The sequence below is a fragment of the Emydura macquarii genome, unplaced genomic scaffold, assembly GCF_026122565.2.
Source record: "Emydura macquarii macquarii isolate MOO-44397 ecotype Brisbane River unplaced genomic scaffold, CSIRO-AGI_Emac_v2 contig_212, whole genome shotgun sequence".
NCBI classification, from domain to species: domain Eukaryota; kingdom Metazoa; phylum Chordata; order Testudines; family Chelidae; genus Emydura; species Emydura macquarii.
In genome coordinates this window covers 11,647,471-11,660,001 of record NW_027130349.1, presented here as the reverse complement: position 1 = coordinate 11,660,001, position 12,531 = coordinate 11,647,471, and the positions used below count along the sequence as shown (strand labels likewise).

The 12,531-nt window shown below is 41.3% G+C and overlaps 1 protein-coding gene across 4 annotated transcripts in view; it reads left to right on the top strand.

Moving 5' to 3' along the window:
* Positions 1-12,531, top strand: part of PPP4R1 (protein phosphatase 4 regulatory subunit 1) — a 73,544-nt gene that overhangs the window by 52,522 nt on the left and 8,491 nt on the right. For all 4 annotated transcript variants that reach the window (XM_067547792.1, XM_067547785.1, XM_067547799.1 and 1 more), the window contains 3 exons: positions 5,381-5,556; positions 7,918-8,013; positions 9,701-9,886. In XM_067547792.1, the coding sequence (XP_067403893.1) occupies positions 5,381-5,556; positions 7,918-8,013; positions 9,701-9,886 (458 nt within the window). The remainder of the gene's footprint in view (positions 1-5,380; positions 5,557-7,917; positions 8,014-9,700; positions 9,887-12,531) is intronic.

The window sequence follows — 12,531 nt, the reverse complement described above, 5'->3', positions numbered from 1 at the left end:
GGGATATCAGCCCTGGAGAAGTCTTAAAGCATGCCATATTCAAAAAGGGCAGCAGCAAATCCAGTACTGTGGCTAGGCCATGATCTCAAGACTCCCGCAGGCTAGAGGGGCACACTTCCTCTCAAAAATGAGAGGAAGGAAAGAGCGGTGGGAAACTTGTGACAGAATAAACAGCAACGCTTGGGTGCTTTTCTGAAACTTTGGTGTTTCTCCTATCACTAGTTAAGATACACACTGATAGCCTAACTTAGTCTGTCCCTGGTTAATTTACTGTAAAATAAGAAGATGAAAGTGTTCTGCTTTAAGAAAGCTCTAGCCCATTCCTCTGTAAGGGGTGATAAGAAGGAATGGGGTCTAGAAAAAATGTACTAGTTCAGCTACTGGTGCAAACATTCAAATAATGGGCACGTTATTTAAACTTGTCTCTTACTATCCCATTAACCAGTGCTGTTTAGGTTTGTCTCTAGAGGCTTGTTCTACACAGCTACAAAACGTATTTTAAGCTGTTTTATGAGAATCTACATAGCTAATGCATTTATACATTCAAGATTGTTTCTGAATCTGTGTTTTGATGTTGGCTGGTCTCATTTCAGAGCAATTGTCTTGCTGCTCTTTATAATGGTTCAGCATAAAGAGGCTCACAGGTGTAGTTCTGTTTACTAGTGTGTATATACATTTTTAATCCAAGAAAATTACATGAAAAGAAAGCTAAAGATGCAAAATCAAATACTCAGAAGTTAGGAAATGGCTGAACTAGGGTGCCTGTGTAATAGTAATTTGACCCCCTTGTTCATATGCATTATGATACAGTCTTTAATTACATGATCACATACTATTATTTTCATTCAGGTCCCCTGCCTCATTCAGGGAATGGTATATTCTTCTCATTCAGTGTTCGGCCCTAGAGCTTATTTAATGCACACCATTTAAACCCTGTACCGAATACAAAATTAATAATTTTCTCATTAATGTTTTATGGTTGCTTTCACTATTATATCTGAGTGCTTTACAAATAGTGATGAATTCATCTTCACAACAAGCTTTTGAGGGTAGGTAATATTACTGTTCCTGCTTTACAGCTGGGGAATTGAGAGACAGAGAGATTCAGGCCGAAATTATCGACATGTGTATTAATTTTGGAAGCCCAGTTTGAGACAGCTTGCACCTGACTTTCCAGAGTATTTAGCATTTGAAAGTATTTTATATGTTTAACGCACAGCCAGTTTCAGTTGTGAGTGCTCGGCACACCTGCTAATGAGGAAGATGATATTTTAGTGACCACCTGTGAAAAGTGGTTTAAGTGACTTGCCCAGCATCACACAGGAACTCTGTGCCAGAGGCAAGAATAGAATTCAGTATTCCAGGGTGGAATTCAGTTTCCTTAACCATGACCTGCAGTCCCCTGCCATATCCACTAAACACCTTCCAACTTCTGCAACAAATGAGCCAGGGGTCCTGCAGATAAGTCTTATTAACGACACAGCCCTTATTTGTTCCCAGGGCGCTGTCCTTCCTGTGCATGGAGAGAGGCAAAGGTTGTGTGGAAAAACAGTATGTGATCATGTAATTGAAGACTGTATCATAACACCGTGGTTCCCAAACTTTTTATTAAGGCAGCAGGCCAACTTCATTTTACCTTTTTTTTTTTTTTTTTTTGTGACCCACCCAGGGTCCAAATTCATGGGGGGGCAAAATCTTAGTCCAGCATCCTTCTCACACACTGCTGCTGCCTCCTCCTTGCCCTGCTGAAGGGATGTTGACTACTCACAGTATCCAGCGCCCCCCCTCGCCCTGCAGCACCACAACACTAATTGTGGCCTGGTGCAGAGGAGAGGTCCAAAGGGGTAGGCAGTTGGAGAGAGATCACTTCTCAGTGGCCGGGCTGAGTCAACCCTGAGCGGTGCCAGGTTGCAACTCCTGGAGTGGGGAGCCAGACCCAGCGCTGCAGTACAGGAGGCCACCGCTGCGAGGTGAGTGTGGGGTAAATGTAGCCCAGGCTCTCCTTCAATCCCCATGCCCTACAGGATTTCCCATCTAGAGCCTTCCCATGACCCACTGGTGGGAAGACACTGTCATAATGCAGGCACACATGGGGGCTGAATTAAGGTTTCACAGGCTTTAATGTTTGTTTAACAAAGCTTTGTAGGAAATTTCCTAAATAATAATACAAAAAAAAAAAAACCAACCTAAAACTAAGTGAAAACAGAAATTCTAACAGATGGAACCATATTGACCCACAATTTGGGTATCAGCAGGTTCAGACCTTTGGACTACAGCATGGACCTTGTCCATTGGGCCTCACAGACTAGCTGGCAGTAGTAGACTATTATCCTGTATTGGACCAGCCAATAGAGGGGGATGAGAAACTCAATTTGCCCCAGTAGGTTTCATTGCTATTCACTAACAGCAGAGAAATGTAGAAATTCAGGACACCTGAGTTCAATTCCAGTTTCTTTTAGGGAATGTTGTCTGGCGCTGCAGACCCTTTTGTCCCTGTGCCCCAGCATGTCACTGTCCCCCTCTGCATCTGTGTATCTCCCCAGTTCCCTCTCAACTGGATCTTGTCTTCTCTTCCTCTGGTCCTCTTCATCTTCTGGGTCCTGCAATACTCCTTCTTCACCCCTTTGTATTCCAGTGTGACTTCTTTGTCCTTCTCCTCCTCCATACTCCTGGGTGCCAGCAGTGAGAACATCAATAGAACAGGAGAGACAATCTGCTCTCAATTCCTGTGCCTGGTACCACAGTAGCTGGGAGGAGCAATTGCAAGGGAAATCCTGCCTAACCCCTTCAGCCATAAGCATGCTCAATATCTATCACCAGACCAGTCACCCTGCCAAATTTCAAGTCCCTGCTCTGCAGCATGGAGGAGCTAGAGTTTCTCAATAAAATGACTTTAAGAAATGTTTTAATACGGGTAAAAGATCATTTTTTCCAAAATTTCATTCTCAGAAATGACTGACCCATTTTATCTGAAACTTACCCAAAAACTTCATTCTGAGGCAAATGCCTCACATGGAAAATTTCAGCCCTCAATGAATAGATTGGCAAAGCTCCAAGCAACAGAACATGGGCTCCTATAATGGAAAGTATTTGTCAACTTTAAGTATAGGTGTGTCTACTAGATCCACCTATAATAAATATTAGTCAGTTACAGTTGGAGAAAACTCTTGTTTGTGTTTTATCATTAGAGTAGCCTCAAAGGATCTTGAAATTCCTATTAGGTGTTTCAGGATAGATTCTTTTTTTTTTAAATACAGTACCTACACCGTTAGAGCACTTAAAACAATCACATTTTTTTGCCTGCTAATAATGAGTGAACACCAAGAAAAGAAACAAAAAGCAAAAGAGTCAAAACAAGGGAAGCAGAAAGGAGAAATTGCAGAAAATAAAGAGGGAAGATGTGCTGCCATGTAGAAGAACGTTTTTCTCCTGAGTTATTTATGTATTTTTCTATAAACACACCTTTGAAGTGTCGTGCATCTATATGCATTGTCTATTCAGAAAAAGACCCTTAACTTTTCTTTAATTTTAACTGAAAATGAAAGGTTTATATTTTGAAATTGGTTCTGGTTCGTGGGGAGGAGAGTAAAGGTAAGTTTTCCTAAATGTGCATCAGAATAAAGTTCAGTTAAATTATTTCTCCAGTTTTTTTTGTCTCACAAGAATTAACTCTCTTGAAAATCTGGAATAACATTTCATGCCAGAATTCATGAGAGGTAGTCATCACTTTCCCTTTTTAATGTATAATAGAAACTCATTCATTTTGCTTATCCATATATCTCTTGTTTGTGCATTTAAAAAAAAAGGGGGGGAAGGTCTTTCCTTCACTTCTCAGAGCATGTCTACACTACAAACTTAAGTCGACTTAAGTTAGGTTGACTTACAGCCACTGTAGTAATTGCTGCGTGGTTTATGTCCACACGATCTTCCTTCTGTTGGTGGTGCACATCCTCACCAGGAGTGCTTCCACCAACTTAAGAGGGGCAGTGGGTGAGCTGAGAGCACAGGCAGCTCCCCCCTGAGAGCCTGGCTGATCCCGGGTCCCAGTTCTCCACTCTCCCCTGGGAGCTTGGCTGCCCCTGGGCTCTTGGTACCCTGCTCCCCGAGCATGGGTTCCCTCCTGATCCCCCAGCTTTCGGCTCCCTGCAGGGAACACAGGTTTTGCCCTGCTCCACTCTTCATCTGTCATTCTTGTCAATTTCACAGCTCTGTGCTGAAGCTGTGAAATGGACAAAAAAGTTGGAGGGGTGCTGGGGTTCCATCTGGAGCCTGGCTGTCCCCCTGGCTGCCAGCTCCCCACTCTCTCTAGAGTAGCTGTGCAAAGAGGTAAATGGCCCAGTAGTTCTCTTTGGAGTAGGGATTATAATACCCTTCATTTGGAGGAGAAGGGGAGCCTGGAATTCATTAATAGGATTGGGGAAATATGAGAGAGCCAGTATTCATTAATTCGTGATGGAGAAGAGAGTGGCAAGAAGGCCCAGAGTGTATTAATGGGGCCAGGTGGGGTGAAACCTCAGATTTCATTTTCATCTGTTTACAGGGTTTGATCAAAATTTCTGAGTCCTGAGTGAGACTTACAATTGTCACTGAACAGCCGACTCTCTGATATGCTGCGTTTGCATTTCTAGAAGAGTTGCTTTGTTCAGAATTAATTCAGCATAATGGGACCAGTCAACCTTCTGGCAATTTGCAGCGTGGGAGCATCTGAATATGTATTTTCCAGGACCCCAGATCTACCCTTATATTCTTTGTTGTAAGAATTAGCAACCCTACTCTTCGCTTAGATTTACATTGATGCAGCTATATATGTCTTACACTTATGCAACTCAGTCATTTAGTCCCTAAAAAATACTTTCGCTAAAAACTTAAAAGTCCAACTTTTTAAACCAATCTATATAGTTAAAAACTAAAGAGTCAAACCTATTCCTCTCTCCTTCCTTGCAGCGTTCTTTTAACTCAGACTGCCAGTAAGCTGGTGCTTATGTTCTGCCTGTTACAGATTGTGCACATCTGTTTATTTACCCAGCCTCAACATAAGTAGTTTGTCACATTTTTGTAAAAGTTAATTCTTTAAAGAGATTGCTGCCTCAGCAGCCTCACTCTGGGGTTTCCTGCATCACCGACAGATACACCCTTAGCTCCAGTGCTGTTTTGGCCTTCTGAGGCAATGGCAGCCAATGTGAGAATACCTCACCTCCCATCATCGCTGGTTTCTCTAGGATTTACTAACCATTGATCATCTGAATAGAAAGCTTTCAGAGACCCTCTTTGGCTATTCCATAAATTAAAAATTATTTTTCAAAGGTAGGTACCATCAGCACTTTTGTTGCTGTGTGACAGTTCTTTCCAATTCAACGAATGTATTTCACTTTGCATATAGCACAAGTGGAGATGTTGTCTGCTGCACTCCGAGCCTCCAGTTTGGAACCTCAGGAAGAGACAATGGCAGGCATTGGCAAGGGAATGGATTCTCAAAATGAACTGAGCATCAAAGAGAAACGAAATTGTAAACTAATTGAGGATGATACACTGCCTTTAATTAGCGACACTGTTGAGGTAAGAGACGTGGCTGTGTTTGGCATACAAATGGTTTGATTCAACAGTACAGGGCTACAAATATAGAGAGAGCTGTATTTTGCACTCTTGAAGCAATCATAGTTAAACTCTTCCCACTTCAGGCTGAAATGAAGCCCAGTTTTGTTTGCTGATTTTGCAGCTCTGCCTGTTGTATAAGGTACAATTTATCCTCACAAAGTTCAGTATTTGTATATCTGAAGCATTTCAGAACTTGAAGGTAAACTACTGGTCATTTTCAACAGACTCTTTGTTACTATAGTTTGCTGCAGTGAAATAGGCTTATTGGAAACAAAGCCCTTCTTAAAATGTTAACGGTTGCTTTTTCTGTTTGGAGAAAGAGATGCATTTTGTTTATGGTGGAAACATTTTACTGCAGCAGGCAACAAACTCTTCTGACCAGGAGACAATTAGGACTTGAGGCCATGTTGCACTGGGCCTGTGGCAATATCTGGAATCTAGAGAATGAGGGTGGGTACTACCACTCAATAGCATTTTGAGTTTTTACTCGTCGCTCTTTTTTACGTTGCTCCCCACCATCCTATCAAACAGCATTTAGTATTGGTGTTCTGCTCTTCGTTGTGTGTTGTGGCAGAAATGTTGTGACCACTCCACTTGGTGGCACAAGTCTGATGGTCTTTGAAACTACAGTCGTATATAGAAGAAGAATAAAATCTTGATACAACTCTCATGGATTGTTGCTTGCCTGTTTGCAGATTATACTCTGCAACAATTAACCTGCTATATTTGACAGAACTGCTCACTTGTGGATAAGAACCTCATTACATACCTTTGTATATGTGTAAAATCTGATTTTATGTATGTATGTATGTATTTATTTATTATTTGAATTCTTTGACGGAAGATGCACAGACTGCCCACATTCCAAAATCTTAAAGAGATGCTGCCATGACCTAGATATTAACCTATCCTGAAAGCTGTCTTATATTGAAGTTCTTATCTTTTTTTAAGTGCAGTTATTTTTTTGAAAAGTGGCTAGGTAAAAATGGCACCTTCTCTATCAAAATAAGAATGATGGGGGTGGAGCTAACAGGGGATCTCCTCTGTCCTGCCCCCTAATGAGCCTTGCGTTGCATCATCGGCCAAACAGGGTGAGGTTGACAATTCCCCCTTACCTGAATGCATCATCACCAACACATTTTCTCCTGGGTGACTAATTTCTATTTCAAGTCAGTAAAGCATACTTTCAATATAAATATATTATTCCTTAAATATTACCCATTCATACATCTCACAATGATTATGAATCTTGACAAGATATGAGCTTTCTGTAGATACCTTACATGTTATTCTTTATGGATAAAAGACATGTTTGGTGTAGGGAGTTTGTCAGGTCTGAGGGGATAGATGTTTGCAAAGAACAAGGGACTCTCTGCCAAGGGGTTTCTATGTCTCATCCACCTTATAGTAATTTCATCTAGTATCACATTTCTGTAGTTTGCTTATGAGGGTGTCACGTAGGGCTGTGTCAAAAGCCTTCCTAAGATCAAGATGTATCATGTCTACTGTTTCCGCCCTCGTGCCCGCCCGCCCGCCCCCCCCCCATCCACTTGGTCAGTAACCCTGTTAAAGGAGGAAATTAGGTTAGTTTGGCATTATTTGTTCCATGCTGGCTATTCCTTATAACTGTGTTATTGTCTAGGTGCTTACAAATTGTTTAATAGTTTTTTCCAGTGTCTTTCTAGGTATCAAAGTTAGACTGACTGCTCTGTAATTTCCTGGGTGGTCTTTGTTCCCCTTTTTAAAGATAGATGCTATGTTTTCCCTTCTCCAGTCCTTTGGGACCACACCTGTCCTCTGAGTTACCAAAGATAACTGCTAATGATTCTGAGTTCCTTAAGTACCCTAGGATGAGTTTCATTAGGCCCTGCTGACTTGAATACATCTAATTTATCTAAATGTTCTTTATCCTGGTCTTTACCTGTTTTGGCTTGAGTTCGTTGTTTGTTGAGAGAACAACACGTGACAGGTGTTAATCACATTGCTTACTGCGTTAAGGGACGGCACTCAGATATTACAGTGGTGGGCATGGTTTAAGAATCTTTATAAAATAGATTGATTAATTATATCATCTCAAGCCTGGGATAGGCATCTTTATTATTTTGAATCTAAATAAATAAATAAAAGTTGTCTGTTAAGATTTTTATTGTAATTTGGGCTACAGAAAAGATAAGCTGAAAATGAAAAATATGTCTCTGGAATCTTGAAGAAAAGACCCCAATGTGAGGCAACATTTTATGGTATTTAAGTTCTCTGTGTGTGCATGTGTGTAATCCTTGAGTGTCCCATTTTGTAAATGCCCTTTTTTCCCCTCACTTGCAGAACATAGATTCCACTCCCCGCTATATTCATAATGATTCAGACTTGAGCACCAATAGTAGTTTCAGCCCTGAAGAGGAAAGAAAGTCCAAAGTACAGGTAAATGAGAATTTTTTCCTCTTGTAATTCTGATACATTGAAATTTTATAGACAGCAGATGATGATGGAAGGTTCATCTTTAGTTATGTAGTCCATTTGCCCACTTTGCTGTAAATAGTTTTCAGAGGATGTGAAAGCCTCATTACTAGGTCATTGTTAAGGTTAAGATTCTGTCACAGGTATTTTTAATAAAAGTCAGGGACAGGTCATGGGCAATAAACAAAAATTCATGGAAGCTGTGACCTGTTTCTGACTTTTACTAAAAATATCTTGAGGGAGGAAGGAAAACAGAGTTGCTGGGGTTTGCATCTGCCCCAGCCCCAGTGGGGCTGACCCAATCAGGGCTGCTGCTCCAGCAGGCTGGCCACCCCAATCAGCTGTTCAGGGGCGGCCCTACAGCTGACTGCAAATGCTCCAGCCCTGCCTCAGAAGTCCTGGAGGTCCTGCAAAGTCACCATGACCGAATCGTATCCTTAGTCATATAATCCTGCCTTGAATACCTCTAGAGATAATGGTTACGTTGGCAGTTTATTCTGCTGTAACTGACCATTTCATCCTATTTTTTAAAAAACAGGAAGTAGTGTAGTTTTGACAATAGAGCTGTTAGTCAGATTTCCGAGCTCTTCATTCTATTTTTTCCTCTGCCAGTGACTTATTTACAGAGTCGATTGAAAATGTTCCATTAAAACTGTTTTTCTGGGTTTTCTATTAAGCAGAATTTTTCACAAAAAGTGTGTTGTCCATGGAAAACTGACGTTAGCATAAAAAAACTGAAAACCAAAAATTGAGCTTTGAAACCAAATAGAATTATTTGGCTTAATTTGATGATAAACTATATCCTCCTGAGCCACTGCAATGGGAGTTGTAGAGTGGGAACCTCATCCTCTCATACTTCTCTGGGGGTTGGTTACTCCCAGCCAGACTACATCTCCAGTGAAGCACTGCAGACGCTCAGCAAAAAGGGAGAATGTGGTGCATGATGGGAGAAGTAGTCCCAGCCAAGGAGCCCAGCCAATAGGGGAGACTGAGGGCATGAGATACCCAAACTGCCACTCCTATGAGGCACTTCAGCTGCTCCGGCAGACAGTTTAATATTGAAATGAGCCAAAATGAAACATTTCAATTTAGTTTCATTTTTTGCCAAAAGGTAGAAATTTTCTGCAGGGTGGGGAAAAAACATTTTCTGACCAGCACTAGTCACTTATTTTTATGTATTTGTTAAACAGGCATCATATTTGTCAGCCTCACAGTGCGTTGTGAGTCTTTAATGTTTGTAAAAATGTTGAGAAATACTATAGAAGTCCAAGTTAAATGGTTTCTTCTTAAGTTTCAAACAATGCTCCTACTCTGTTCTGGTAGTCTGAAAGTGATCCATCCTTGTTACTTCAGTCTGGGCATTTACAAAGAGTAATCATTTCTTTCTCAGTTATTGAGTTTCTGTATTGATATTGCCTAAGGATATTTTGCTTAAAATACTAACTTTTAAACAACTAAAATTAGTCCGATGGCTTTTATATATATGGTACTTTCATGAATCATAATATTTACATTCTTAATCTTTATGCATTTTTTGTCCATTATTATGAAGTGAGAAAAATTGTCCTTCTTGGTACGTAACGTAGTTTTATATAGTAGGTTATATGGAAATTACTTGAAAATGTGGCAGATTGTCTTGCTCTCTCTCTAGGATGTTGTACCTCAAGCCTTATTGGATCAGTATTTATCCATGACTGATCCTTCTCGTGCACAAACGGTTGATACTGAGATTGCTAAACATTGTGCATATAGCCTTCCAGGTGTGGCACTTACATTAGGTAGACAGAACTGGCACTGTCTGAAAGACACCTATGAGACACTGGCATCTGACATGCAGGTATGTTAAAGCATTTAAACTCAAGCAGCTTTGAAAACAAATTGCATATACACTTTTATAACTGTTTTTGTATAGTGGGTATTTTTAAATGTATGGTTTTCATATCTTGTCACTGGTGTTGGTAATTTAGGAGGTGGTGCTCTGAGTAATAGTTTGACTAGTGTCCCAGAACAAAGCTTGGGCACCATGTTTGTGAGGTGCTCAGAAACTACAGTAATGGGGGACCATATAAGTACCTAGGATACATACACAAATGTTGCTCAGCCTGTCACATTCTGAGTAGATGAGAATCCAGAGGTCTTGACCACTTCTGGTTGCTACAACTCTTGTGGCACTTTTCATGAGAAGAGGGCCAGTCATAAAGGAGTAACAGTATTGCAGTTTCATTGCTGTGTTTAAAACAAATATTGGAAATTGCTGTGCTTTCTTCTCTGTTCCTGTTTTGCTGCTAAGGAAGCAACTTTCAGTGTGTGGGCTATTTCATTTTGTAGTAATTTTCCACTCTTTCCTTTCTTTTTCAAAGACACATTTCCTTTTTTGAGTGGTCATTCTTGATCCACTTCACCCTAATAATCTAATTCACCGATGCATCAGAGCAAAAACTCACTGACATATATTGTCTAATTATACAGTATACCCCCAATTTTCCAAATAGGAGGGGGGATTTTATTCAGATAATTGATAGTGGGATAATCAAGAGGGCAGGAGCCATTCAGCCACAGGTGGCTTCCCTGTGGCCAGGAGTTCGTTGTTGCCCTCTCAATCCTGGATAGGGTCTCTGCTCTATTGTCTGAATTGTCACATCATCTGAGTCTCTTCCTTGTCCCCAATATCAGATACATGCTGCAAAGGGCATATAGTTCATGGATCTCATGCTGAGGGAGAAGGAAGGGATTCAGATAGTGAGGAGCTTTGGATAATATGGTTTTTAATAAACTGGAATATATTGTATGTAATATCAGTCACATTTGGTCAAAGTGCTTTACAGTAAGGTGAAAAAAAATAGCGCACAAGTAATTAGAAAGGAAACTAAAAACAAGGGTAAAAAAAGCATTGATAAGTTTGTGTTTAAAATTACTTTGAGATGCTACCACCAGAATAATGTAAGATAAAACTGCATTACTAAAATAGGATTAAGTCTGTGAAGACATCATTTGGTAGTTGGAAAGTGCTGACCAGAGGGGGAAAGTAAGATTAAATAATACTTGTATTTTATATAATTGAAAATACATTATCCATTAGAACAGTGGTTCTCAACCCATGGCCCAGTCAGCACACAGCTGCGGCCCTTGTGACATTCTCAGGGTCATAGAATCATAGAATATTAGAGTTGGAAGGAACCTCAGGAGGTCATCTAGTCCAACCCCCTGCTCAAAGCAGGACTAACCTCAATTAAATCATCCCAGCCAGGGCTTTGTCAAGCCGCAGCTTAAAAACCTATAAAGATGGAGATTCCACCACCTCCCTTGGTAACCCATTCCAGTGCTTCATCACCCTCCTAGTGAAAACGTTTTTCCTAACATCCAACCTAGACCTCCCCCACTGCGACTTGAGACCATTGCTGCTTGTTCTGTCATCCACTACCATTGAGAACAGCCTTACCTCCATCCTCCCTGAAACCCCCTTTCAGGTAGCTAAAGCCTGCTATCAAATCCCCCCATATTCTTCTCTTCTGCAGACTAAACAAACCTAGTTCCCTCAGCCTCTCCTCATAACTCTTGTACTCCAGCCCCCTAATCATTTTTGTTGCCCTCTGCTGGACTCTCTCCAACTTGTCCACATCCTTTTTGTAGTGGGGGGCCCAAAACTGGACACAATACTCCAAATGCGGCCTCACCAATGCCGAATAGAGGGGAATAATCACTTCCCTCGATCTGCTGGCAATGATCCTACTAATGCAGCCCAATATACTATTAGCCTTCTTGGCAATCAGGGCACACTGCTGACTCATATCCAGCTTCTTATTCACTGCAACCCCCGGGTCCTTTTCTGCAGAACTGCTGCCTAGCTCGTCGGTCCCCAGTCTATAGCTGTACATGGGATTCTTCTGTCCTAAATGCAGGACTCTGCATTTGTCCTTGTTGAACTTCATCAGATTTCTTTTGGCCCAATCCTCCAATTTGTCTAGGTCACTCTGTATCCTATCCCTACCTTGCAGGGTATCTACCATTCCCCCTAGCTTAGTGTCATCTGCAAATTTGCTGAAGGTGCAATCTACCTCATCCTCCAGATCGTTAATGAAGATGTTGAACAAAACCGGCCCCAGGACCAACCCCTGGGGCACTCCGCTTGTGACCAGCTGCCAGCTAGACATGGAGCCATTGATCACTACCCATTGAGCTCTATGATCTAGCCAGCTCTCTGTCCATTTTATAGTCCATTCATCCAACCTATACGACTTTAACTTGCTGATAAGAATAGTGTGGGAGACTGTATCAAAAGCTTTGCTAATGTCAAGGTATATCCCGTCCACTGCTTTCCTCACATGCACAGAGCCAGTCACCTCTTCATAGAAGGCAATCAGGTTGGTCAGGCATGACTTTCTCTTGGTGAATCCATGTTGACTGTTCCTGATTACCTTCCTCTCTTCCAAGTGCCTTGAGGACCTGCTCCATGATTTTTCCAGGGATTGAGGTGAGGCTGAC